At 46.1% G+C, this 26,990-nt stretch overlaps 1 protein-coding gene across 6 annotated transcripts in view; it reads left to right on the forward strand.

Moving 5' to 3' along the window:
- FGF12 (fibroblast growth factor 12) overlaps positions 1-26,990 on the forward strand; it is a 242,389-nt gene that overhangs the window by 134,293 nt on the left and 81,106 nt on the right. For 4 of the 6 annotated variants that reach the window (XM_068954101.1, XM_009682124.2, XM_068954102.1 and 1 more), the window contains one exon: positions 23,094-23,204. In XM_068954101.1, the coding sequence (XP_068810202.1) occupies positions 23,094-23,204 (111 nt within the window). Of the gene's footprint in view, positions 1-1,487; positions 1,718-4,265; positions 4,324-23,093; positions 23,205-26,990 lie in introns of those variants that run through there. The other 2 variants (XM_068954099.1, XM_009682122.2) reach the window with 2 other exon arrangements.

Consider the following 26,990-nt stretch of genomic DNA (forward strand, 5'->3'; position numbering starts at 1 on the left):
AGCAGCCGCGGAGCTGCAGTTGCTTCGCTCTGCCTGCGCGATTTTTCTCATCCAAACCTCGATCACGTAGGATTGCGTAGAGCAGGGCGAGAGGGAGCAGCTGCAATTCTCCCAGCGCCCGGAGCCCGGCTCCCGGCCGGCACCGACCCGCCTGGCCGCCGCGGGGCTCCCCGCCGCCTTGGCAGCGGCCCCGCGCGGCGTGGGCGTCCGGGGGGCTTCCCCAGCCCCTCCCTCCCCTCTGCCCCCGCCTAGGCTCGGCTCCGGTGCCCGGCTCTCCCGGCCCGGGACGGAGGAGGCGGGCGGGCGCGGCGCGGCGCGGCTCCTCCTCGCCCTGCTGCCGCCGGGCGGGATCGCGAAGCGTCCTGAGCTCCGCACGGAGCAGCAGCAGCGGCCCCCCCTTCCTTCTTCTTCTTCTTCTCCTCCTCCTCCTCCTCCTCCTGCTGCCGCTTCGGATCGCTCTTCCTGCCGCTGTCCCCGCCGCGGCAGGCCGGGGCCGGAGCCGCCCCGGTGCTGAGCGCCCCGCGGCCTCCCGCCGCGCCGGACGATGTGGGTTGCTGCCGTCGGGGAGAGCCGCTGCCGGGGGAGAGGCGGCGAGCAGGGCTGGGGGAGCTGCGCCAGCCATGGCGCTGTGAGCCCGGGGCGCAGAGCTGCGGCGATGTGAGCCCGCATCCGCGGCCGGGGCGCTCCCCCTCCCCCCCCCCTTTTTTTTTCCATTTAATTTTATTGTATTGCCTCTCTTTGCTTGTTTGCTGGCCTGGTGCTTTTTCTTATTGTTGCTTTTCCTTCCCCTCCCGCCCTCTCTGCGAGCGGAGTGGGGAGGGGGGGAAAGAGGAAGAGGAGGAGTGCAAACAGAAATGCAGCGCGGCTCGCCGTGAGCCCGGTCGCGGGAGCGGAGCGGAGCCGCGGGCCGCGTCCATGTGCGCACACTGCCGCGCCCCGCCGCGGAGCCACCGCGCTTGGGCCGGGGCTGCCGGCGGGCCGAGGGGGCTCTGACTCATCCCACGGCCCCTCGCCGGAGGGCGGCCGGCGGGGAGGAAGCGCCGCCGCCCGCGCCCGGGCGGAGCGGAGCCGCGCCGAGCCGCGCCGCAGGGACCCCGCGGATCCTCCGCGGCCCCCCCCCCCCTTGGACACAGCTGCGGCCGGCGGACCTTTGCAAGCGGGGCAGCCGCCTCCCGGATTTACAAGGCGCGGGGGGCGCTCCCGGCCCGGCCTCGGGTCTGGCACAAAGCCGCCCGCGCCGGGATTTGTAGCCGCGCTGCCGGGCGCTCCCCGGGGACAGACACATGGGCAGCGGGGTCCGGCGGCCGGCCATGGTTGTTAGCCTGGGCGCCCTGCTCCGCCTGGCCGGCTGAGCCCTCCCCGGCGCCGGGACTCGGGGCTGCAGCGCGTTAATCGGGGAGTCCCCGTCGCCGTCTCCCCGCGGGGCGCAGGGTCGGCTCGGCCCCAGCGCGCCCGGCCCGGCCCGGCCCGTCGGCGCCCCCCGGAGCGGAGCGGGGCGCGGGGGGCCCATGAGCGGCGATGGCAGCGGCTATCGCCAGCTCGCTGATCCGGCAGAAGCGGCAGGCGAGGGAGTCCAACAGCGACCGGGTGTCCGCCTCCAAGCGCCGCTCCAGCCCCAGCAAGGACGGGCGCTCCCTCTGCGAGAGGCACGTCCTGGGGGTCTTCAGCAAAGTGCGCTTCTGCAGCGGCAGGAAAAGGCCGGTGAGGAGGAGACCGGGTGAGTACCGCGGGCCGGTCGGGCCGGGGGGAGCCCCTCCGCGGGACCGCCGCCGCCGCTGCAGAGCCGGGGGGTTGCGCCGAGGGCGCCCGGCTGCCCCGGGGCTTGGCCCGCTTGCATGCCTCCTGCCGTCTGGGGAAAGGGCTGCTCCGCACTTAACTTTGCCTGGGTCCTGGCCGGCTCTCCTCACTCAGGCTCGCGGGATCGATGGGCACCGACCTGCGGCCGGCATCCCCTCAGCCGCTGTCGGGAAGCGCGAGGAAATTGGGTCCCCTGGCAAGAGAGACGGCTGAAGAGACCCAGCGGCTTAATCCGTGGTAGCTTAACCCAGAATTGTATTTTTCCACCCCCCCCCCCCCCCCGTAGATATGCTCGAGCTTTTAAACAGTCTGCTCTTATTTTCTGCGTAGTGACAAGGAAGTCGATAAACTGAGGATCAATTAGAATTGTGGCCATTTGATAGCTAGATCCATCAAGTGCTACTTCTTGAGCAGAGTTGCGTAGGGAATTTTGTTACCTTAGAAAGCTTTAGAGATGGTAGCTGCATGGCTGCTGCGCTTGATATTTAGCTCACAAGAACCTAAAAATGTGTTTTGGGGCAGTCTTTTTTTCCTTTTCTTTTTTCCTTTCTTTTGCGTTCAGACTTTGTTTCTTGTGGAAAACTTCAGCCTTGCAATACATGTTGCTTGCATGTCCATGATGAAGTCCCTCTACCCACAGCTTAAATTTCGAGTGGTGCTTTATACTCTCAGCTCTCCTTGATAGGCATGAGAACTCAGTACCTAGCCACAGCAGGCCCTTCATGATTTCTTAATGGAACTATTATTTATGTCTTCCTTTTTCTTCTTTTCCTTACTGCTATAAACCACTACAAAAAAAAAAAAAGCCAACAAACAATTGTTGACTTGAGAAGCTGCTATGAACAGTTACTTTTCTCAGGCCTCTATTGGTATCATATTTAAAAAAAAGTGATACTCTATTCACTCAGCTCTTAGGGACGTGCTATTAATCTTTTCCTTGCCTATGTAATCCTCTCACGTTTCCCACATACATTAATATATTGGCTGTTGGTTAATCTTTTCATGAAGCCCCCTTTCCACATGTGCATTCTGTCAGTCGCAACTCTGCAGCAAGGTGTCATAGCCAACTGGATATTTTGACAGGGACCTGCTTTTCTGGTCTGTAAGTTGAGATAGTTCCTGTGCTCAAGCGAGGAACAAAAGAAAATAGGGAGAAAGTCTCCCATCACAGACTGTTGTCGACAAAAAGGAAGGAATGATTAATCTGTTGCATTGCTGTCAGTGTCCCTGATTCACAGACTGTGGGGCAGGGACTATATTTAGCTAGCAAAATGCTTCAAGACCTGGAAAGCACGGGTTAGGCTGTGAAAACCAAACTCTTTTGTCAAAAGAGGATGCAAATTTGTTGTAGCTTGCTGGGCCATCCTCTGTATTAGTTAACCCTATGGTCCTAGAACCAAAAGATGGTTCTTGCCCCGAAAGCATGGTTGTTTTGTCCCAGGAATTACTCTTTGTAGGGTCCAGAGTGGGATCTGGGAGTCCCACTGCTTCCTACAGTCAGACTGATCATCTCCACCTGCTATTAAATGATGTCCCTCAAGCCAAGGACTAAAAGAAGTGTGAAGTCTAAACCTGTTGTCTAGATTTTAGGATGCTTCATCTCATTAAAGTCTGAGTGACTTTTACAACAGAGCACTGTGGGTGGGGAGTCTTTTTATTGCCTGCGAAGAATTGCTAAATTCTAAGAATTCCCTCAGCTTCTGTAGACTTTCATGCTAAGGAAGGTGTTCGGTATGTTACAGACCAAAGTGATTTAAGGAAGCCTTTTTATTGACCTAAAAGAAGGATCAATGCCCATGTAAAAATAGAGCTGTCAAACACTTGTAACCTGTACTGTATTCATTTTACAAAATTACAGAAGTAGATGAGTTGTTTTTAAAAAAAGCATTGAGTGTCCTTTTCTAGGCTGTGGACCATTCCCACTTTTATTCCCTACAATAAATAGAGAATTGTTTCACTAGCACATCATATTCCTGGAATAAGGTGTGCTGTTCAGAGGCAGCGTGCCACTCAGTTTGCTGCTATTCAGTTTGTTTATTCAAGGAGTATATTGTACCCAGATAACTTATTCATGGCAGAGTCGCTCTTGTGCATAGGATATGATATGCAAATGAATCGAAACTGATTTAAAGAAATGTGCATACATTGTGCAGTGACCCACAACCTCAGTGATTATGTTTACTTAATGATATGCTGCCTCAGTAGTTCATAAGTCAGCAAAAGGAATGTGAGAAACATCCATAGTCGAAAGAGGTAGAGTCCCATTTGGAAATGGTACATTGCTAAGGCAACTATCTTTACCTTTTTAAACGTGACCTTGTTTTTTGGCTATAGGGAATAACTATCAAAATGCTTAGCATTCACAGAGTGATTTTCATCTGCAGCACTCAACAAGCTTTACCAAATGGAGAAAATTCTCCCCATTTTACAGATGGTGAAACCAAGGCATAGACCAGTTACCTGACACAGAGACCTAATTCCCGATGCTTGTTCCAGTACATTACGCTTTGGGCCACCCTGCTGCAAGTGAGAATGCAATGCTGCAATGGTGGAGTTGTGATAACTAGCACCATTGCAGAAATATAACTGATGGTGGTTATGTTTCCTTTGCTCTTTGCTTTTGCTTTGAAGCTATTTTTTTTTAAGTAATCGTGTGAGCTTATGTCAATTAAGTGTTTTTTAATATGTGACGCAAATATTGCTGTAACTAAAATATTTAGTAAAGATGTGTGTTAGCAGAGTTATATTTTGCACTGGTTAGCACCTTGTGCTCCACCTCACAGCTTGTGCAAAGAGAGTGAAATGCTCCTGCTCATGAGTGTGAATGGAGAATTGTCATCCGGTAGCAATTCACACTCGCTCAGCAGTGAGCATGAGTAATCGCAGGTTGTAGGTGGCTATGGGGAACCAGGTCCATGCAGGGACGTCTTGTATAGTCAAAGCTAGCAATGCTGAGGGAAAGCAGACTGCAGAAACCTCTCACTTCTCGGCTGCAGTAAGCACCGTGTTGTAAAACTGGCACTTGTTTCATCTGGCTTTTCAATGGGCAGAGGCAGGGCTCTCATGCACACGCTCTCTCTGCTTTTTTGTTATTTATATCTTTTGTATGTGTTTAGCTCTAAGATATGAATTGGCAGCTTAAGATAGGCCAAATAAGCATGCTGTGTTATGCGCCGAGCTGAAAATTTGGAGACCTGGGCTTAATCCTGTTACCGTGAACGAATACAGGCCATTGGCAGCAATTGTGCAGGTGCCAAGCAAACTATATGCATGTTGAACAGCACCTGCACAACTGTATAAAGTGCAGCTAAAAAAAAATTGTAAATTTTGCTCTGACCATAGTAACTTGATAGAGGATTTAAAATAAATTACTTTATGGTATGTTTTCGTGGTGCAGGTTCAAGAGATGGTTCTTTGTGTAATTGGAGAATGGTAGATCCAAGAGGTGAATGCAGAAGACTAGACAAAGCAGCTCTTTCTGCATCTGCTCTGTCAGCAAATGTTTGAACCAAATAGTGGCACCCTCGTTGTGAGTGAATTAGAGTGTCCAGTCCTCTACTGGTCAGGCAATTCCCCGTTGCAGCTGTTTTGTGATTCTGCTGCGGGAAGTTCTGGGCTGGTGGACCCAGCTTGCCTGTGAGTGCTGTGGCTGTCGCCTCACCTGCCATCTCTTCAGTCAGAGCCCATCCTGGAGAGCTGAGGGGGTTAGGCCTGGGGAGGGCCCCTGTGTCCCCTGCTGCAGGCTTGGCATGGCCCCGAGCTGCGGGATGACTAAGCTGACGTGTTTTGGGGGCCTTGCATGAAAGCGGAAGCAAGGTGGAGTATCAGACATAGCATCCATGGGAATTCATGGGAATTTTATCTGAGCGAGCACCAGTGGAGGGGTGTCGTTATTCAGGGAAGTCATAATTGAGTTCAGTCAGCCTTCGGACAGACTGTGCCAGGTGTTGTGTAGCATCATCTCCAGCCTTGCAGACATTGTTTCTGTAGATAGGCTTCCAGCTCAGAATGCTGAGCTCATAGCCTCCAAAGAGGATTTTTACCCCAGGAAAATCAAAACTATTCTATTTTTCTGTGCCTTTTTTTTTTCTATCTGATACATATTTTGTATTCCTCCAGAGAGAGAATGCTTTTCCTTAAGGAGATCTAAAGGTTTCTCCCAAAATGAAGGAAATGGCTCACAGGTAGACCAAAAGCAGTAACTTAAAACATGGTTTCCCTTTGCATTATTTTTCATTTTGAATAATAAATGGAGATTTGGATTTTAAAAAATATGTATGTAGATGTTTATGCAGCAGTTTAAGTAAAATACAAGAACGAGTTTAGTTGAAGGACATGGAAGGACTTTGTTCATTCAGAAATTCTTTTAAAATATTTGAGAAGTCCTTATCATCTCCATAAGCTGTTAAATTCCCTGAGTTAAATCCTGAAGCCCTTTCTGATTTCATACAGAGTGAAAATGATGATTGAAGCTCATAGGGGAAAAAAAAAAAACTTTTTAGTTCTGTGTGCTGATTGTTTAGTTAAATTTGTCATGGTCCTTCCATATTTTTATGGAGCAGTTTATCTCAGAATAGTTGTAATATCTGCCCAGGCTGTGGAATTTGGCCCATCCATTGCCATAGTGCCTGAACGCTGGCTACGTTACCTCAGCTTAGCTGCTATCTGCGGTGTTATTCAGACTGCATCCCAGTGCTTTTCCATAACATGTGAATGCATGTCTATGTGTGCACATAGCCGAGGATGGTCTATCAGATGTTTCTGCCTTGCTCCTCTGCAGAATTTGATACTGTCCCCCATAAGCCACTGCTGTCCTGGTGTGAGGAGTGGCTGGGGTGAATGGAAATGCCTGGAGGTGCTCATCTGGGCATCACCTTGCTGACAAGGGCTCTTAGAAGAACTAGCTGAGGTGAACACTTATATGCCACGAGACTGGCCAAACAGGAGCCTAGCTAATGTTGAGAAGGAAGGGGCATGGTCTTGAGGGACGTGTGTCCTCCTGGCTTGGGGCCATCTGTAGTTGGTAAGGTCAGCCTGGGCTGTAAGGTCCTTCTGGATCCGCAGGTGCTAGTGAATGCTGAAATAATCAGGAGGGGGAGAAAAAGGCTCCCTTCTGCTTGTGACAGCTTGGCAAATCGGTTCCGTTTTATCAAATGGAGACCCGGGGGTGGTGTTCCCCATGTTCGTGACTTGCAGATGTGGTGACTGTCACTCCATGTGTCTGTGCTTGGTTACTATGGGGAGGTCAGATAGCAACCCAGAGTTCTCAAACTCAAAAATCTGGAGAAGGAACTGCGGGTTACTCAGGTTACTCCAGTGCATAGAAAACTCAGCAGCCAACCCCCCTTTGCAACACACGTTGCAGATGAGCACGTCAGTCAGTAAGCCCCTTTGTACTAGGTCTGGACTGAATATGACTGATGCCAAGAAAATCCATGGAAGTCATCTAAGCTACTAGAGGAATGGATGTCTTCTCTCCCCATGGCCTTGGGGTGGTTGTGCTTGTGAGAGCAGTGAAAATTGTTGTCCAGTAGAGGAGGTTCACTATTAGAGCAGTATGAGTGATTGATTCTTCAGTCATTGGTCGAAAGGAAAATCTGGGGAAAAGCAGTTACTGAGTCATTATTTTCCATCCCCAGAAAATAAAAGATCCAAATAAATTAGTTTATTATTGAGCGAAATAATTGCTTTTGAAAAAAAGGTTCGGTGTCATTTAGAGGATTTTTACACGTACATTTTTTTTGTAACTTTTAGGTAGACTTTAAAATGAAATGTTATTTTGAAGTAAAAAATCAAAGGCTTGCATTCTGAAAATACTGAAATGAAGACAAGATTTTCTTCTTCCTTCCATCCTTCCATTCTTCCTTCCATCCTTCCTTTCTTGCTTGCTTTGCTTTGCTGAATTCAGCATGAATTTAGACTAGTTTCAGTGGACTAGATACTGCATTTTTTAGCAGATATCTATTACAAAAAAAAAATGAACACCTTAACTCAGGCAGAGTTGTGGAGAGCAGAGCTGCCACAGGAACTGAATAGACTGTAAGCATCTCACTCCTATGAGAGACGAATATGATAATGCGTCTCACTGTGTTGAGTAGCAAGTGCAAACTCACTTGGGCTTATCTTCCTTCCCGCTTTCCCTTCCAAATGTGCACACCATGAATTGCCAGATAACACTGTGGTCAGTTAGACGTTTGTTTCATGCCTCTGACCAGTCATGTGAACATTAGTTCTGGGAGTTTTCTACTTCTGCACAGTAGAAGCCAAGCTGTGATTTACCTTTATTATTAAAGTCAAAACAATTATTAAAGTTAGCAAAAAATGCAAGAGATTGAAATCTCTTTCATGCTTGCAAATTCCATGGTTTGGCAGGAGAAAGCAACCAAAAGTGTAAAAGAGTAGCTCCAAAGAACAAACTTTTAAATACATGTATATTTTCAGGTGCTCCATATTCAGTTGTCTGAACAGCAGTACATTTTCAGTTGCTCCAGTTCTACGGTAACATCTTCGCCACAGTTATATCATTATTGTACCTTAATGTTGGAGGTGTCTTGTGAAATGCCTAATATCAAAACCATCCACTCTGTGCTTGGGCTGCACACATTGCGATCTGTCGGGAAACCGTATCTTTATGCCGTCTTCTCCAGTTAATGCATGGTTCATCTCTATTCCCTAACTAACACAGTATATTTCATGTTAGTCCATTATCCTTTCTGAGTATAAAGCCAACTACTACATCTACTGTCTTACTCAACCTGTTCTGGCACGCGGCAGAACTCTGAAATAAGTTGGTCTTTCTGGAGGCCGCTTTTACTTTGCAGCACTGAAAAGCTGTAGTGTGGCCATTGACACACTTTTGTGGCCCTTACCCTGCCGGGAAAACTAGCAGGACTTCCTCAAATAAACTGATTTTTGAGGGGGATCTGTGGGTTGGTGGGAGAGCATGTGAACACTGAACTTTCACAGCATAGTAGCAGGTCTGTAAAGCTACTGTTTCCTGACAGTACAGTCTCTGGAAATAGCAGCTAGGACATAGCTTTAAAATGCTAAATCTAGAAGGTAGTGTTCTGGAGAGAGCTGCAGGAAAGGACTGTAGTATTCGGTTTGCAGGCAGACTACTCTGGCTTTTCCCAACCTCCATACCGCAGCATATACAAATATCTGCCTGTTTGTTCTGGGTACTGAACTGGGGCTCTCTGACACCGTAATGAAGCTGACTTGACTGCTAAGAAAATTAAGCTAGAGGTGCCCTGAAATCAGCCAGCCACTTTTGCTGCCTTGCGGCCCCTCCAAGATGTTCTGGTTAAAGGTGACGAGCAACAGAGATGCAGGCCACGAGGCTAGTCTGAGTGCAACCCCATAGAGCTCTTCCTATCCCCAGGTTCCAAGCTCTCTACCCCTTCCCCATGGAGCAGGCTGGGCTAAAAGACTGAGGAAGGGGTTAATGCTGAAAATGGCACTAGTCACTGTATGGGGCTTGCACAGCTCTGTTCTGCATCTGCTGGGCGGCTGTGGGTTTGCCCCTTTCCCCGATACCATGCAAGACAATTGCACTGCTGTCCCTCAGATCCCTCTAAGGAGATACCAGAAGAGATTACGCTACTCCTGGCAGAGCTGTAATTTTGGAGGGCTGTCGAGCTCTTGTCCAGACCCTAGAATGGGTCAGGGTAGGGGGAGACAGGAATTTCCCTCGCTTCTCTGCAGCCTCATGCATGTATTGTACGTGAACTTGTGCAAGGGAGAAAGGTGGGGGGGGGGGGATTAGTCCAAGGGGTCCACCCCTCAGGGTCTGCCTGGCACTGCTGCCCCTTCAGCATTAGGTGAACTATATTTTGGGTGCGCTCAGGTGAACTATATTTTGGGTGGGCCTTGGCGTCATCACTCGGTCGAGGATCTCTGGTGCTTCTCTGCCCAGAAGGTGGGCAGCCATGGCAAAAGGAAAGGGTGGCTACGCTGCTGCCAGCCCGCACTCCCCAGCCTGCTTCCCAGGGGAGTTTTGGTGTGATAGGTCTTGTCTGGAGTGCGTGGCCAAATTGACAGGTGTCAGAAGGGGGGTTTGTGAAACGGCTGGTTGCCTCCAATGGGAGCGGGCCAGATTTGAGGATGAAAATCCAGAGCTAGATACAGCCATTATGGTGATGGAGAGCGCAGAACTTCTCCCCCGTCTCATAACAGCATGCATGGACCTCATTGTGCAGAGCTGAAGTGGAGGGCCTCCCCCCTTGGCACTCCTTTCTCACTGTCCCTCCAGCATGTAATCCTTCCCTGCAGCCCCGTGTTCTTCGCAGCAGTCTGCTCTGTTAAGGGGATGCGCTACATCCAGTGAACGGCCACGTGTTATGAACTGGCCAAATATCCACTAAGAGGCAATATAATTCTGTTACTAGTCATCCTCTTCCAACTGAGAGCTGATCGTGGTCATGATAGAGGAAAAAGAAAAATAGTTCCTTTATCAAGAAAGGAAAACTTGAAATATTTAAGCGTTTTGAGGTGAAATGGAGGAAGAAAAAAGCCAGATCTTGTGGTTAATAGAACACGTTCACTTAATTTATATTTATCTAGAACAGCATAGTTTGCAGTCCCTTCCCCGTTGCTGGCTGCACAGATAGTTTCTTTGCTTAGCATTTACCACCTGTATTGCTAGAACTGCCAAATAAATACATTTCTTTTACCGCCCAAAGCAAAACTGTTTACAAAAGGTCAAGTAATACAGGGTTGCTGCAAGGCAGGCTGCAAACAGGCAGGCACATCTTCCAGAAAATTGAAGAGCAGGGAGAAATTAGCAAAAAGACATGACAGTCCTTGGCATCCAGGGACCGGCTGGGGATTGGGAAGCGCACGCCGGTTGCTGAAGGCAGCTCTCCGGGGACTCGGGAGCCGCCAGGCTGCAGGAGATCCAGGGAACACGTACTGGCAGGCGAGGGTGTTGGACCAGCCACCCAGTCCTGTGACGGTCCTTACCCTGGCACAGGGCCTGTAACAGGATCTGGGTCTTTATCGCTGGCTTTGAACGCTTTCCGATTCAATTATCGATCTGCAGACATTCATGCATGCATCCTTTGGTGACCCACATCATTTTCTGGTGGAGATTTTCTGTGACAGTGGCTAAAAGGGCTGGCAGAGCCTGTGACAGTAACTACCAGTGCTCTGCTGGCTTTTTATAGTTTGGTTTTACGCTTTTCAGTACAGGCTCTATGTGCTGGCTAACACACAGCAGAATTATTTAAAAATTTATAAACATTTGTTTTAGCTTTTGTTTCATTTCTTTCTGTGCCACTTCTACCTTCTCTGTTTCCTTAAACATTTCTTTTATTGTATCTTTTTTTTTCTGTTTCTTCAAAAATGCTGCTTTACTTTCCATAAAATAAATGTTAGGTTTCATAGCTAGGGACAAATACCAGTTTCGAACTGATGAGAAACCTGCCGGATGACATTTGAGAGCTCCTTAAATCTGAGCCCTCACGTGGTGAATGTCTTGTGGGCAGCTAGAGAAGGAGAAGCTGTGTTCAGAGGCTTGCTAGGGAAGTAGATTTTCTTTTTTTCCTCTATTTGGACTCTGTCATCCTGAGCACAAACTTCCCAGTGAGGGACCTCTAAGTTTACAGCTCTCTCCTGAGACAGCATGGGTCAGAGGACCACCGGGTCAGCCGGTGAACCTTCCTGTGTCAGTGGAGTCCCTCAGAGCACCCAACATCAGAGAAAGTGTTTCTAGTGAGATACTAACCACACAACAAGAGCGTTGGAAGGGACTGTCTCCATTTACAATGCAGCTTTAGATCGAGCGAAGCAGGTTGCAGCTTTCTCAACACTGTGAGTGTTTTCTTTAGGTCGAAGAAATCTTCTGACTCAAGATGGAAAACTTAAACCATTCTGCAGGTAAAATCATTGTATTTTCACACAGTAGAAGGAAACAAAAAAGAATTTGAATGAAATGCCAGGTTTAACCATTTTTAGCCTGAAGATCTTGCTCTTTGAAAGGCAAAGGTGTTTCAAACCAGAGCGAAACAAGCAGCACATCTTCTTCATGCATTTGGGTGTTGTGGAAGATGTGTTGAAATTTAATAACATCACAATTTTTAATATTTTCTCTTAGAGCATTTTAGATCAAAATTGCCTGCCAAATGCTATAGGAGGGTTGAAAGTGTGTTAGCTCAGTGAGCAAAAAAAAAATTGTTAAAATACAACCCCACTGATTCTAGCTTTAATTTTTCCTTTTTTTTTCTATTTTTCCTGTTAGAAAAAGGAGTCAAACACCTTTCCTCCCTTTGAAAAAATGCAGAGAGAGCTCATGAGGAATATGTAGCAAAAGAAGAAATTATTGCCAACTGTTATTCAGTGCTTGCAGAACAACACCAGGGCCTGAATTTTGCTCTGCATTACCATGCAGCGATGAGATTTTTACATAGGGATGTGATGTGGCCTCATGTTGGTAGGACCGGGTGCCCTGCTTGGGACTGACAACGTCTTAAGTGATGCGTTTCTGCTCAGCACTCGTAAATAGCATGTTCTGTCCGTTTTCTGTTTTAATGAATTTACTTTTCTGAGAGCGTAGAGCAGTGTGGAAGAATGATGTAATCATTTCTATAGTGTTGTGTTGGTTGCGCGAGGGACATCTCAGTGCTTCTGCAGTATTTCAGGCCTGCCGGATTGATGGAGGAAGTAGAGAGATACAACGTCTGAGAATAGCACAAATCACAGCGCCGTGGCAGGCGTGAACAGCAGGGATGGCTTCTGCAGTGTTCACTTCAGGATTATCTGTGAATTGGTGGCCTGTGTGGGGCCCTTCAAGGTGAGGGGACTGGGGGCACTGTGCCATGGAGCCCTTCAACGTACTTGGAGTGCAGACGTGTAATAATGTCACCAGGCTGAAGGGACCCCCGAGGTCCACTAGTGCAACCATACCTCTGCGCTGAAACCGATGTGCACTCCCCACCATGTTTCTTTAACCTGTTCTTTACACCCTCCTATGGAAACATGTGCCAGGCCATTCCCTCGTAACCTTGGTAAAAAGAATTTCCTAGTATCCAACCTAAATCTTCTTTACAGGAAATCAAGAAGAAATTGGCTTAATTCACAGTGAAGAAGTTTTAGGTTGCGTATTGGAGAAAACAAAGCAAAACTCAACCTTTTAATTCTACAAGTGGCAAAATGTTATATGTGTTAAATGTTGGTTCAGTGCTTGACAGAACGGCGTCCTGATCCTGGACTCTCAGCCCTGTCGTGGCAACATCTTCGATTTTGCTCCCAATGTTTTCTCTTTGTGGTGAGTGGTGTGGGTGCCCTGCTTGTGAGCCTGGGGAGCCTTGGGGCAGAGAGCACAAACGGCTCTGAAACGTCGTCGAGAACCAGTGCAGGCCAGCGAGATGCCTCTGTGAAGAGGCACGCGCTTGGTTAGTTTGTGGAGTCACGTTTGTACTTGAATGAAATACACTCTGTGTTTGTGGCCTCACACACAATATTTATGCTGTCCTCTGTTTTGGTCTTGGTGAATATGCTGTAATTTTGGCTAATTACACAATATGTCAGGAATAATTGCAGGGTGTTCCTCAAAATAAATGATACATCTTGCTTGGTATGCTCTCCATACTTACGAGTGTGCCTCAACCTTCAGTAGCCAAGGCATTAATTCTGCTAGAAAATAACAGTTTAGGAGCTTTAGCTACAAATTCTCTTATGTTAATCTTTTGTCCGAGATACCGATTCTCATTTTTTCCCTCTCTTTACCTAAAAATGGCTCACACTGTATAAATTCTGGAATAGCCCTACGTCTTTCCTTCATGCTTTCAGTTCCTATCAGGCTTTACTTTTCTTCTCATCAGAGATGGAGTCAACACGTGTGTTGAGGATTGCTCTTTAAAAGGAAGTGTTTTGAAAGTTTGATGGCTGGTGAAACATGCTGGATCAACAGAGCAACACAAAACATGTCCTGCGGGTGGGAAAAACAAAGCCAGGAGTATAACTGTGTAAAGAATTGATTTTACAGTTCACTGGTCAAATAAAAGAAGTGTGTAGAGAGGAGGGGATTTGGATCCAATGAAATGCTTCATTCAACTTGAAATGAAACTTTGGGTTTCATTTCTAGCTATTTTAAAATCTTAACTTTTTTCATTAAAATTCCAAAGAAAACATTGTTTCAAAGGAAAAATAGAAAACATTTACCTCTTTAAGATCTCCTTTTTTCCCCTCATTAATGAGATGGAGTTTGCGTATCGCTTCAGTTGATCCTACTCTGGATTTTTGGACAGAGATAATATTAGTTGGACAGTTTTACCCAGAAGTAGTCAGCCATTTCTGTACCAAGATACCTGATGGTAGAGTTAGGCCATCAGTCCTCTTCTTGCCATGCCGCTGCTTTTCCCTGTGGTTGTTCTTAGGGACCTCTTTCTGCCCTGCGGTGCCATCCTTCGCTTGTGTGCAAAGATTGCTCAGAAGGGGTAGCTTATGTATGCTACATTAATTCCTACATTAGCTTGGAATTTGTCTTCTAGGAAAATTTGTCCAAGACTTTGGACCTCTTTTTTCTTGAGCCCTGGACCTTATGTGGCTGTTTTATGGAGTGAGGAGCTTGGAGAGCTAGTGAGGTGCAGAGTGACTTCTCCCTAAGTCATAACATCCATAGGCACTACATATGAGAAATAAACTTTCCTGGAGGGACTCATCTTTGAGAGAGCAGAGCAGGTGTAGTGCAAAGCTTTGTATTTGTCTGTTCCTTGGTAGAGGGGTGCAGGGAGGCAGCTGTGCACTGTGTTGGAGGGCTTATTATTATTCCTCCTTGCAGGCATCAGCACGGGAAGGGAAATCACTTCTCTGCATGCTCTTTTTGCCTACAGGTTGCCATTCTGCTCTAGTGAGTCACTGGCAGTGACAGGAGGAGATGCCTTTGATTGGTGCTGTCACTGTCCTGAGCCCGTGAGCCCTCTAACTTAGGAAAAAAAACATTTTTGGAAGCATGTCCTTCAAATGCAGAGACCATCCCTGTCAGTACAGCCTGTTATTTCACGTAATGCATCCTGGAAACATCAGTTATCTCTGTAGTTGTTTGGCCTGGGTGGAGATTCTCACTTGAGATGAGTAAATACATGAGTGTGCTGTGCAGCCCTATTATCCCAGAGTCTTTTTCTTCTCGGAATAAATTCACTGTAATTGGAGGGTGACTCTAACCCTGTAATCACTGTGAACTGGAACTGGGCATGCCCTTTGTTCTGCTTCACCAAGAGGAAAGCTGAGATCAGCTGTCTGATGCCCCTAGAGTCACAGACCTCAGGAATTGATTTCTTAGCATCAGTCAGTCAGTCTGTTTACTTCTCTCCATCCTACCTACAGGCTGGGAGATGTACCTGTGTGTTAAAGTAAATGTCTGTATCTAAACAGGAAGGATTTATGGCAGCTTTGCAAGGTGAGGCTGGACAGACTGCTTTGCTACAGAGCTTCTCCTGATGCTTGTACAGCAGTTTTTCCTCACCATGAAGGGCTCTCTGGTTGCGCTGTGTCAGGCGGCTGAGCGTGGTCCTACCTGCTCAGCAGCTGTGCCCGTGCAGGCTGGCACCACATCCCGCAGTCACGGACCACAAGTGCCAGAGCTCTGCACAGGCAGTCTGAGGAAGAGGCATTCAAATGCAAGTGCCCAGTGCTGCTCATTTCCCTCTGCCCTGCAGCACCCATGTTCATTTGCCCTCTCCCCGCCTGTTACTCGGGACGCTACAAGCTGACTGGTTGAGTCCCTCCAGGCCTCCTGCTTGTGGGCTTCTACCAGCTCAAGCGTGTCCTTCTACTCAGAACAATTGTGCTGTGTTGGTTAGTCACTGAATCCTTGACAAACATTTTGTGGGGCTGGGGAACATCCTCCTTGCCTCTGCCTGCATGCTTTTCTGCACTTAGTGACTCCTATGGGAGCTGAAAATGCTCAGCACTTTGCGGCACTGTGCCCTATTTGCAGAGAAAGGATTTCCTACCTGTGCACCCGAGTGACACAGTTTGAGTGTCCTCCAGGATCCCCATGTGTGGCTCAGGAGGCTTCAACCTCCTGAATGCCTTGGGCATGACTCGCTGCTGGTACAGTCACAGACATTGGTTCATAGCATCTGCTGAATGCTAGAGCTCTGTTGTGGTCTTGGTTTGTGCAGCCAGGAAAAGCTGGACAAGGCACGTGGTCCTGGAGAAATACACCCGTCATCTTCAAGGACAGCAGCTCCTGGTGCAGCAGTTGTGAGTTGAGCGGGACTGAGTGAATCAGCCTAGTGAGTTGAGCTGTTAAACTTACGCCAATCATGATGCATTTAATTGGAGACAACCACTTACCACATCTTAAATCCAAAACACTCTAGAGAACTTAGCAGTTACTGGATGGGAAAATAACATTTTTCTCACTCAGCTTTTCGTCTTCTCTTTCGCCCCGAGTTCTGTGCTGATGCCTGTCACCATAGTAATCTAAATGGAGCTCACTTAGGCATTTTCGTGCCGAGTTAATACAAGCCTTTGTTAATACGGTAGTTCTAAACGAGGGATTTTGGTGTCCTTCTCTATCTGCATGTGTTTGCAGTATTTAGCTTATCGAGTATTCTGGAACCCTTCCTTTTTAGGGGAAGGGAACTGCAGTTTCTGTGGTGGCACTTTAAATGTGGAGTTAATCTAAGTAAATTAGAAGCAGTTTACGCTCTGACTTGAACGCTGGTTTTGGTGTGTTAAGGATTTGAACGCTGGTTGGGTGAGTCATAAATCAACCTCCCATTATGACAGCTGCAGCCTGAGTGGAGGAAAATAAGAATAATGAAATGTGTAAATTTCAGACTAAAATGTTTAATTGCCATAAACAAATGTTTAAAAAACATTTAGGTGAAATACACCCCTGAGATGCATTATGAGTCTCAGGTTTACAGTCACATCCTCAGCAAAACTGTTGCACAGGCACAAAAGATAACATTATACCCAGCGATGTTTCAGATCAGCCCTGGAGATGCTTTCTCCTTTTGCCAGACCAGCGTCCTTTGCAGTGCAGCAGGTACCACGACAAACTGTCTTGGGAGCCTTCCTCAGGAATCCCTCGCAACGTTGCGGAGCTACAACCAGGCAGAGACGCTGAGTCAGAGCGTGTTCTACTGCAGAAAAAGAGAGCAAACAGGAAAGTCTCCTGTCAAAACCATGCAGTAGGTACCTTCCTTCTACCTCTTTGCAGGTTGCTGACTACAAAATGGCTTTGTCTTTTGAGCCAGCGTGGTCCTTTATTGTTTGACAGCTCGTTGTACAGAAAACAGTAGCCCAAGAGCTTCAAAGTTTAAGACGTAACCAACACAGAGTACCTCTGGCACCCAACACAGTAACTTCCGGAGTGAATTTTAAAGCAGTTCTGCACCAGCAACCTCAAATAGAGGCCTGCCTGCCAACCAGAGCGTTGCTTTAAATTGCAAGAATCCTTGGAACCAGTGGCTCAAATCCCTGAAAGGTCACTAAGCCCTTCATCTTTAAGAGACTGCTGAAAGCCAGTCCTCCTGAGATCCCCGCCGTTAACTCAGCGAGGTCAGATCAAAGCGACCCGTAGGAGTAGGGTCTTGCCGAGTCCCTTTAGATTTCCCAGCCGAAGGCAGAGTGGGACCTAACTTGCCTCAGCCTTGGCAGTCACATACTTGTAATGAGAAGTCCTATGTGAACCGCAGGAAACGTGGTCTTGGCAGGCTGCCTTCCACAATGGAATCCCAGCTGGAAATCAGTGTTGTCCCCTCTTCCTTGGTCCTCCAGAGCTCAGGATTCAGGGAGGACGAGGTTGAGCTGCCCTGCAGTGCTTGACAGAGTATAGCGTTCCTTGCGCTGGGGTTTGTTCTGCTGCACGTGGCCAAGCCATGTTTGTGCTGCTGCTTTGCTGATGAGAATAAGCAAGACTTAGTGCCCTCAGCGGGACTTTGCTGCATGCAGTGTTGGTGCATGACCTCATAGCTCCTCTCTGCATTTAGGGGAGGTATTCTGCTTGTATGTTTTCTTTTTTGCAGGTATGGGGTGAGCTCCATATTTACTTTCAATAGCAAAAAGAAAAGAAGAGGTCATTAAAGAGGCAGTAACATTTCTGATAAAAAGCATTTTTTCCAGTGTCTCTGCCAGAGTTCTTATTCTCTTGCTGACTACACGAAGCAAATAGCTTCAGCGTTTTGGGAGCGAGGGATGCCACTGTGGAGTAACTGATTTGTGTGGGATCCCCAGACTTCCTATGAACATGTCCCTAGAGATCAAACAAAGTGTGCGTGAGCACTCTGCACCTGTCATGCCCTTCAGGAAGCCCCAGGGATGAAAAGTTCTATATAGCTGTACAGTATAGCAACAGAAAACACAGACGCCCATGTTGGACTGAGATAACTTAAGGCTCAACAGCAGGACAGCTGAATTGAATAATGTCAGCATCGTGTTACCTCTTAAGTAGTGACAAGAAGATTAGCAATCACATCATGACTGACTTAGGCTCAGCTGTAATAAAGGCATTGAAAAGTTAAGAGGGGGGCAATGCAGCTGGAATTTTGAATAGAAAGTAGAATATTTCTACTTTTGGCCTGTAGAAATAGGAGCAGGCAAGATGCCTTATAGAGGAGCTGCGGTGAGTAGGTCATGGGATGACTGACCTGAGAAGGGTCAGCAGCTAAGGGCCGTGACTTTTCTCTTGGAAAAGCCCCAAACTGCCAGATGCTGCAAACCAGAAACAGAGCTACAGCTTAGCTCCTGCTCTTAGTTGTTCTTCACTGCTCTGAACTGTGAGTGGGCCTGTGTGGGTGTTTCCTGGGGATGACCTGCTTCTGGACCTTCTGGGAGCACCAGGTGTAGGATTTGAACTTAGTGCTAGATCAGAGAAAATAAAAACTATAAATTAAAATAAAAATTATAATAAGGGCAAAAACATGCCTTTACATATTGCATAGGAATCCTAATAGCCTGTGGTCAGCACTGCAAATACACATTTAGTGGAAATACTCTTGTGTTCAGTCTGTACTTTGGGATCAAGGAAGCTGTAACTTGTTCTTTAAATCCATTCTGGTATAGTTGACTTGGTATTTAGGAAGCCACTAAATCACTGCAGAAGCCTTGTCCACAGTAGTTCAGTTCCATTGCTGTAGGATCAGCTTTCCCTACAGAAAAAGAGAAGAGTGCATGGAGGTGCCCAAGCAGGAGAAACAGGTTTATCCTAAGTGTGTTAAGCAGTAGTGTCCCTTTAAAAGCAAGGGAAGCTGAGCCCTTCTCAGTATAGAAGAAGAGTGAGGTTAGAGAGCAGGGTTGTGTCTGATTCCTGCTGACTTCTGTGAATTACAGAGAGGGGAATGTTCGTGGCAGGGTTTGTGCTTAGCCGTGCTGTGTTTTGTTTTAAATTGTATGTTTTTTTTTCTCTTATTGATTATAGCCTGGGGCTGTATCATTGAGGGAACTTTAGACAAAAGCATCGAGGTTTTGTGGTTTCTTTGTTGACTTGTTCCCTTCCCCCCCCCCCCCAAAGTCTTTACTGGATCGCTAGGAATATTACCTTCAAGGAAGGGCTGTTCTTTCCCCCTCCCCTTTTTTTTCCTCTCTCTTTTGTTCTGACTTATCTGGGTGTCCCACCCTCCTTAATTGACCAGAAGACATGCTGTTTGTGATATGTTTTCTACAAACAATTTTTCCGTATGATTACTGCAGCATAAGGGACAGCAATCCTGGAGGGGCTGTGATAAAATTACCGATCTCTGTAGCTGGCAAGAAGTGATACTAGAATATATGGCCTGACACAAGTAGGGAGTCTCTCAGAAGTCAAGTGCAGTATTTTTGCCTCCTGGCCAGCACAAAAAATCCTGTCCTGTGGTTATGTAATCCCCTCTTCAGCTAGTAACTCTATGCTGAGCTTTGGGGAGAAAGAAGGATGAATGAGCTTCTTATTTAAAACAAGGCTTCACTTAAAACTTTGTCTGTAGGCTTCCTAGCTGCACTGCTGTATGAATAACAAATGTCAATATCTTACTTTATGCCCAGACAAAAGTCCCTAGTGGGAAGCAGCTCCAGAGGCTGATATCAACACCAGCATAGCTGTTTGTTTGAGCTGGTCCCTTTGCAATCAATGGAGAGAGAAAAACAATTTTGGTGCCATGCCAACCTGGCCTACCTTGCCTGTTGAGTTTTGGGATGCAGAGGGAGCCCAGCCAAAGTGTTGAACCTGCACTGTGGAGAAGTCTGTAGCAGGTGGGACAAATCAGAGATTGCCCAGACAACTCCTTAACCCTCATGGGCTGCAGCCAGTGTTAAAGGAAAGGACTTTGTGCTCCTTGTGCACGTCTCTCTGCTGTTTCTGGATTTAGTTCAGTAACTACCCAAAGGTGTAGGTGCTTACTGGTGCTTTTGCTCTTTCATGTAGAGAAAGACCTAAGGAAGTGCAGAACCTGGGGGAGGCAAAAGCTGCATATCCCTCAAGTGCCTTCTGACCCTTTGGTCTCTGGAAAAGCTTTCGTTAGCTGATGCTGCAGGGCTTCCTCAGTGAGTCTGGAGAGCACGGATGCTCCCGTGGAAAAAGATCTGTGCAGCATAGAGAGACAGGAACACCGCTGCTGTCAGATTGCATTAGGGCCAGGAGAAATGTGATATTTTTGTACATGGCTTAGAGCTCTCAGTTTCACTCCCCTTGAATTTTACTTTGAGTTTGGGAGTTGAGCCTCAAATTTCAGCAAAACCAGGTCAGATCAGGAAAAAAAGGACAAGAAAGATAAAATTTGTCCTCCAACCTGTACTGTGGCAGGCACTGAGTGAGAACAGCCCTGAATTATGAAGAGGGCAGTTGTAAAAGCTTGAGTCAAGCTTAATCTTGTGTTTGTCATATCAGTAACAAAGAGGGAGACGGGGCTTTAGCCTGTGTTTCCCTGCAGTGGTACTTGCAGCCTTCTGATACCATAGTGTTTTCATCTATAGCCCTGATGCAGGGGGACCTCAGGGGATCTTGGGTGCTGTTCTGATAAAATCTGAAAATGATAGGATACTACTCTTGATGAGCATGTTTGCCCTATATTTTACTTGTAGTGTATTTACTAAAAATGGGAGAGATCTCCGTATCTTTCTGAAATGATTTGCATCATCAAAGTATAGTTGAGACCCTACAAAAGAAGGAAAGGGGGGTTTCTATCCTGTAGTTAAATCATCTTCCTGAGCAAGGAAGAGGGGTCAGGGTCAGTTCTTGTCTCCACCTGACGGGTTTTCAGGCAAGATCTTCCCCCTTTCCTTGTGCTCAGAAAGCTTCAGGCTGCAGGAGCATGTTCCAAGTCTCTCCTGCTGGGAGCTCTTCCATTTTTTGTGAAGTACTTTCACATTAAAATTTAACCAGAGAATAAAAATGAGGCTGAGACTTATTCAGGGATTCAAACATAGATCTGTCATATCAGAAAGTGCCTATAAGTAAGTACCTTTTCTATTGTGGTTTTAGATTTAAAAAAAAAAAAAAAAAAAGTGGGCAGGGGCGAGGAAGGTGGTGCAGTCATCTGTGCCTGAAAATACAGCTTTTCCTTCCCTTTTGCTTCTACGTGCTTGTTAGCAAAGCAAGTTAAATAAAACATCTGCATCTAACAAAACAGACCTTTCATTTTAATAAGAAGAAAGCAAAGCGCTTCTTAAAATCTAAGTCTCATTTTGATATATTTTGGTCGGTTGACATTAGCTCTCAGTAGGTGGCTAGTAAAACTGTACTGTATTTACTTCCCCTATCCTGGAGTTGAGTTGCATAGGAACAAACGCTTTCCAGTGTACAACGTTTTGGTTGCTATGAAATGACTTTTTTAAGACAGCATAGAAACTAACTGATACTGATTTATTCTGTGGCAAGTGTATGCTTTTGCAGATGCAAAATAGTGCCTGATTCTCCTCAGGTTGGTGAAGGGGCTGCCAAAGCTAAAAAATCCTCCGCCCTGCAGCCTGTCTGCTCATGTCCCTGCTTGCTGCAGGGGGGTTTTGATGGTTGAGAAATGCATGCCGAGTGGCTGCGTAGTGCCATCCTCAAATGAAAGTTGTACAGCTCCGTGAGAAATTGTTAGAGATGGGGGCTCCTAATGGCAACGCTTAGCATACAACGTGACCAGAGTTATATAATGACCATGGCTTATTAAACAGTCTCACTAGAGGCAGGAAAGACAGGAGACTGACTAGATTTTGGTATGCTACGCTGGATTTTTCCTGTCTATTGAGCCAGCAGTAACTAGCTCTTATTTATTTACATTTGGTGGGTGGTCACATAAAACTATAAACCGCTGCCACACAAGGAAAATCTACTATGTAATCTAGCCAGTGTGTCTGTCTGTTCATGTATAGCCAGCTGTCTTGCTTTACAGAAGCAATGTCTTTGACAAATTGTAAGACTTGTGATAAATTGAACTTTTCCTGAATTTTTGACCACTTAATTTGCGTTTGAGCAATTAGACAAAAGGGAGACTGGCAGTAATACTGTGGACCTCTGACACGTTAAGTCGTCTTGTGGCAAAATTGTTTCTTTCCTTCTCATGTTTTCCTTTTCCTCCCTAGCATGGGCATAAAATATTGTGTAGGCAATAGGGGAGCTTCTATCCAGTCCATGACTGACCACTTCGTGATGAACAGGGGCTAGGAAAGGACCCTGCCTAAGGCAAAGGGTGATTCCCGTCTCCCAAACAGAATGTGGCATGTGTTTTGTCACTGGAAGGGAGCAACATACGGGATTTTAAAATAGAGGTGTTTTAAGATGGCCATAAATGCTACAGAGGTCATTTTTGGAGGTGTCTTGCATCTGTTCTTTTTAGGATTCTGCTCTGAGTCCCACACAGTTGGACTCGAGCAGCCTGATTCGGCACTTGGTTACTTTAGTTTTGCACCACTATAATACCGTTGATTTAAATAGACTTTCATTGGCATAAAACTGGAGCTACACAATAGTGAATCAAATATATAGAAACCAAGGTGCTTGGCTTCATAAGCGGAATAAGAAACAATACGCAAATTCTTTGCAACATTGCTAAATGAGCAGCATGTTCAGAATACATAAGTTATTTGAAGTCTTTCAGTTGGTAGGTAACGTTCAGTAAAAAGGTGCTCCATAAATCTGTTGCTTTATGCTACACCAGCTATGCATTGCGTTTTACCCGCTCATCTAATCTCCATTTTATATGCCTGTATGTCTATGTATATATGAATATTTTACAACCACACTTGAAAGGAATTACAGAAAGCTGTCCTTATCGGCCAAGCACTGCTTTATTCACTGAGGGCTTTATGGGGGCCAAGCAAATTGGGTCTCTTGCTACTTGGTGCATGTTTAGTATATCTAATAATTATTATTCTTTTTGCAGAACCCCAGCTGAAAGGAATTGTGACAAGGTTATTCAGCCAGCAGGAATACTTCCTGCAGATGCACCCAGATGGTACAATTGATGGGACCAAGGACGAAAACAGCGACTACAGTAAGAAAAATTAGTCTGTTTTGCAACCCAGTTACAATCGGATACATCACCTAGTGGTGTATACATCACTTATGAAGCTTCGTTTTTTGGAAAAGATCAAATTAGGAAGAAGCCAGCTGTTTTCTGCACAATTTTTCCATCTATACGTCCCCTTTAAATCTCTCCTGTATAATATCATTTGTTTCCTCTCCAATCTTGTTCCCTCCCCCTTCAGATTCTGTAACTGCCATCTGGGTGGGGTGGAGAATAAAACACATGATTTGAATTGCTGCCAGAAGAGAAAGGAGATTATATTTATATGCCTGCCACGTGGGTGAAGGATATGGGGAATTCTCTCTCCAAGGAGAAGAGGAGAAAACTGTTTTTACTGTTTTCCCCTGAAAAATTCAACAAGCTTTAGGAATTACCAGGCTGGAGAAAATCAGCTGTACACTAAAATCTAATGTTTTGTGGCTAATCTGAAGGTTCAGGTACTGAATGACCTTTGCTGAAGGAGGTCGTCTTCCAAAACCTTGTTGAAAAGGATTTGATTCATGCCATCCATCAAAGCATAGCAAAGTGCAGTGGCAGAGGCATGCAGGTTTAAAAATCATGCTGATGTGCAGGAGCCGCGTTGGTTTAAACACGCGCAAGTAGCCCGTCTTCGTTGCACGAGAAGTAGTTTGTCAAATACTGAAGCTCCTTGAAAAGTTAGAGAAGGTGCGAGGTGTTTTCTGCAACTTTCTATGTTTCATGGGCCTCAGTTGGGCCCTTCTGAAGGGTCAGTAGTAAGCTTAGATCCTTGCTGCCGCTAACTGCATCAATGGAGTAGGACTGACGTCTCAGGTCTGGGTCGTTCAATGTTAGCTGGGAGCTCTCCACGCTACTGCTGAAAGGATGTTGTATCTGGCCTGCCTGCCAGGGAAGATGTCTTCCCAGTCATAAGTAGCAATGAGCGAAAGGTGATCTGTGTGGTAAGCTTGACAGAAACAAACCTCAGGTCCTTTGTGGAAGGAGGGACCTACTTTATTTGGGGACAAGTCCTCACTCGAGAAGCTCCTAGCTGGTTAAAAGGCATCCTTCCTAGAGAAGGAAGCAAGATTCAAGCCGCAGATGCGGGCGAGGGTTGTCTGCTGTAGCACAGCCCACGTAGCAGTGCCTTGGCGTCACCCTGTGCAGAGTGCTTGGACGAGAGCACAAGGTGAATGCAGATCTATGTAAGCAGCGCTTCCCCCAGCGCTGCAGAGTGGGCTGGGTGCATTGAGGGGGGTGCTGCCTGCCCCAGCTGAGCCTTGGGGCTGGGCTCCATGGGCAAAGCAGTGCTTGGAAAGAGGAGTTTTTAGAAAACAGCAACTCGAACAGTGTAAGGCTGGCCATGCTGCCCTTGTGAAATGATTCAAGAGGCTGCGTTCACCACAGACTTGGCCAGTAACATGCTATGTGTTTCAGGTTTGAGTTCCCTTTTTCATATGCTGGTTTTAACATGTGAAATATCACAAATTACAATGACACAACTTCTTGCTCTTACATCCTCTGCCATAAATTGGAAAAGGACTGCCCCCACCCCTGCCTGCAAGGGAAGAGTCTGGCCTTGTGATTCTCAGGCAAACACTAACACATGTGCTGATTTCAGTGGGTTTTAATGTGTGAGTAACGACCTAGTGTTGGGTCATATTAGCTGAGTTCTTTTCTGAAAAAAGAAGCAATAGGATGTTCTCAGTCTGCAGAGGAAAATCCCATTGGAGGCCTATTTGTCAGTGACAGGCAAAGAGCTGCTAAAGATGACAGGGATTCATTACCCTCATCTATCAGTGAGGACTGAACAACAAAGTAATGGGCTTAAATGGAAGCAGAGATGAATTTAGGTAAACGCAAGAGGAAAATAAAATGCAAGAACAGTTCTGCAATATTTCAGGCTGGCAAGAGAGACAAGGAAAAGCTGGTTTGGGCTGCACCTAGGCCAGTGGTGCAGTGGGTACTTTGTGAGTCCCCACGACTGTGAGGGGGCCCAAATTGCCCAGAGAACTCTCATTTGTGCATCACATTAGAAACATTAGAGATCAAATTGATGAGGTGCTGAGTACTTGTGAGGCACCTCCATCCTGTCTCCTTAAAGTGGAAATGGGGGGAGGAGGGCAGGCCTAAAGAGCACTTCTGGAGCATGAATATCTTTCCAGTGAGATGACAGTCCAACCTTGGCATCCTGGTGAGATAGGAGGCATCTAGCTGAAATGTGCCAAGCTGGTCACTCAAAATTAGGGTCTATGACAAAAAGTTTGGGTCAGTTATGTGGTCTGAGGTTTCTGAGATAGACTGAGACCAAAGTAGTACCCATCCCATGACCTTAGTATTTCAAAAGAAGAAAATAACCTAATCTGATAAATTTGGCTCCTGAAAATGGAATGAGGAATGAGCTTTCAATGAGTTTTAATTTTAATCATGCACTCTCCTTTGTAAATCTTGAGTTTTATTCAACTGCTTACATTATGTGAAACTTTGAAATTAAAGGTTACTTCAAAACCAAACCATTTTTTTCCACTCTGGAAATGCCAGTATAAAGCACACTGACTATTTTTTGCCTTTATAATTCCCCCCCCCCCGCCCCAACCTCTCAATTTTAACCAGAAAAAACAAGTCAAAACTCACTTATTTAAGTGAACAGTGTCAGATCTATTTCACTAATATTGCTTATTTAAAAACATTTCTCCAGAAGTTTCCTGACCAACCAGTCAGAAGTATATGCAGTATTTCTGTGCAAGGGTAAAATTCATCAAAGGATTGATAAATAATATTTCCTTATTCCTGGACGGGATTTGGATTAATTCATATCTGCCCTCAAAGAGGACAATTGTGATGGCCTCAGCAGAATCTTTTCCAGGCTGGACGGTCATATATTCTCCATGCAGAAGCTGTCTTAACATGGTTAAGTACATAGTGGAACATCACGTTCTATACATCCTAGCAGAGTGTTCTATAGCAGCACACTGATTATTCAAATTAGCATTATGAAAGGAAGCTTAATTTTCATGGAATACATTAGGTTGGTTTACTCTGGTAAAGTAAACATTTAAAATGAGACCCAGTGTGTCCCTTAGATGTCTGATGCAATTAAAAGTTCTAATAAAAATCTAGTTATTTATATAAGGGGAACTGCTAATATTTAAGCAATTTTTAAATTAATTATCTATCTGGTGCCCATTTTATGTATGTTCTTGAGAGGCTGATGACATTTATTTTCCACCCCCTCTTACTTAAAGACAAGAAGAAACCCAGAAGCCAAGTTCTAATGGCATTTGAATAGGCATCCAGCCAGTTTCCCGCGAAACAACACTTGGGACATCTGTTCCTTCTACCGTGCAGTTAAAGCCATGCCATCTTAATATAAGCAGCAAGACAGACCCTCTTTCTACTTGCATTGGGATACATGAATTTTTTTTAAATCAGACTGCATTTTCATGGGTGTAAGAGGACCTCATCTGTGCTCTTAGTAAAGTCACATGTGAAGCTGAATTTGGGGCAGTATTTTTTCTTTCTAGTAACCTCATATGGTCTTTCAGGACTGATTGTTGCTGTTGGAGCTTGCATTATTATGGCTCTTACCTTAGTTGAGGAGAGTAACATCCCTTTTTCATGAGAGCCGTTTGACTCCTTAGTATGCCAGTGTAATCCTGCTGAACATCCGAAAATCTCCAACAAATGGGTAAGGGTAGGTCAACTCTACTGATCAAACTGAAAAGGCCCAACGGATCTGAGATATGTCAGTCTTATCAAGTATGTGCTGGCTATCTGCACAGAACATGGGGATGT

The sequence above is a fragment of the Struthio camelus genome, chromosome 9 (assembly GCF_040807025.1).
Source record: "Struthio camelus isolate bStrCam1 chromosome 9, bStrCam1.hap1, whole genome shotgun sequence".
Classification (NCBI taxonomy): domain Eukaryota; kingdom Metazoa; phylum Chordata; class Aves; order Struthioniformes; family Struthionidae; genus Struthio; species Struthio camelus.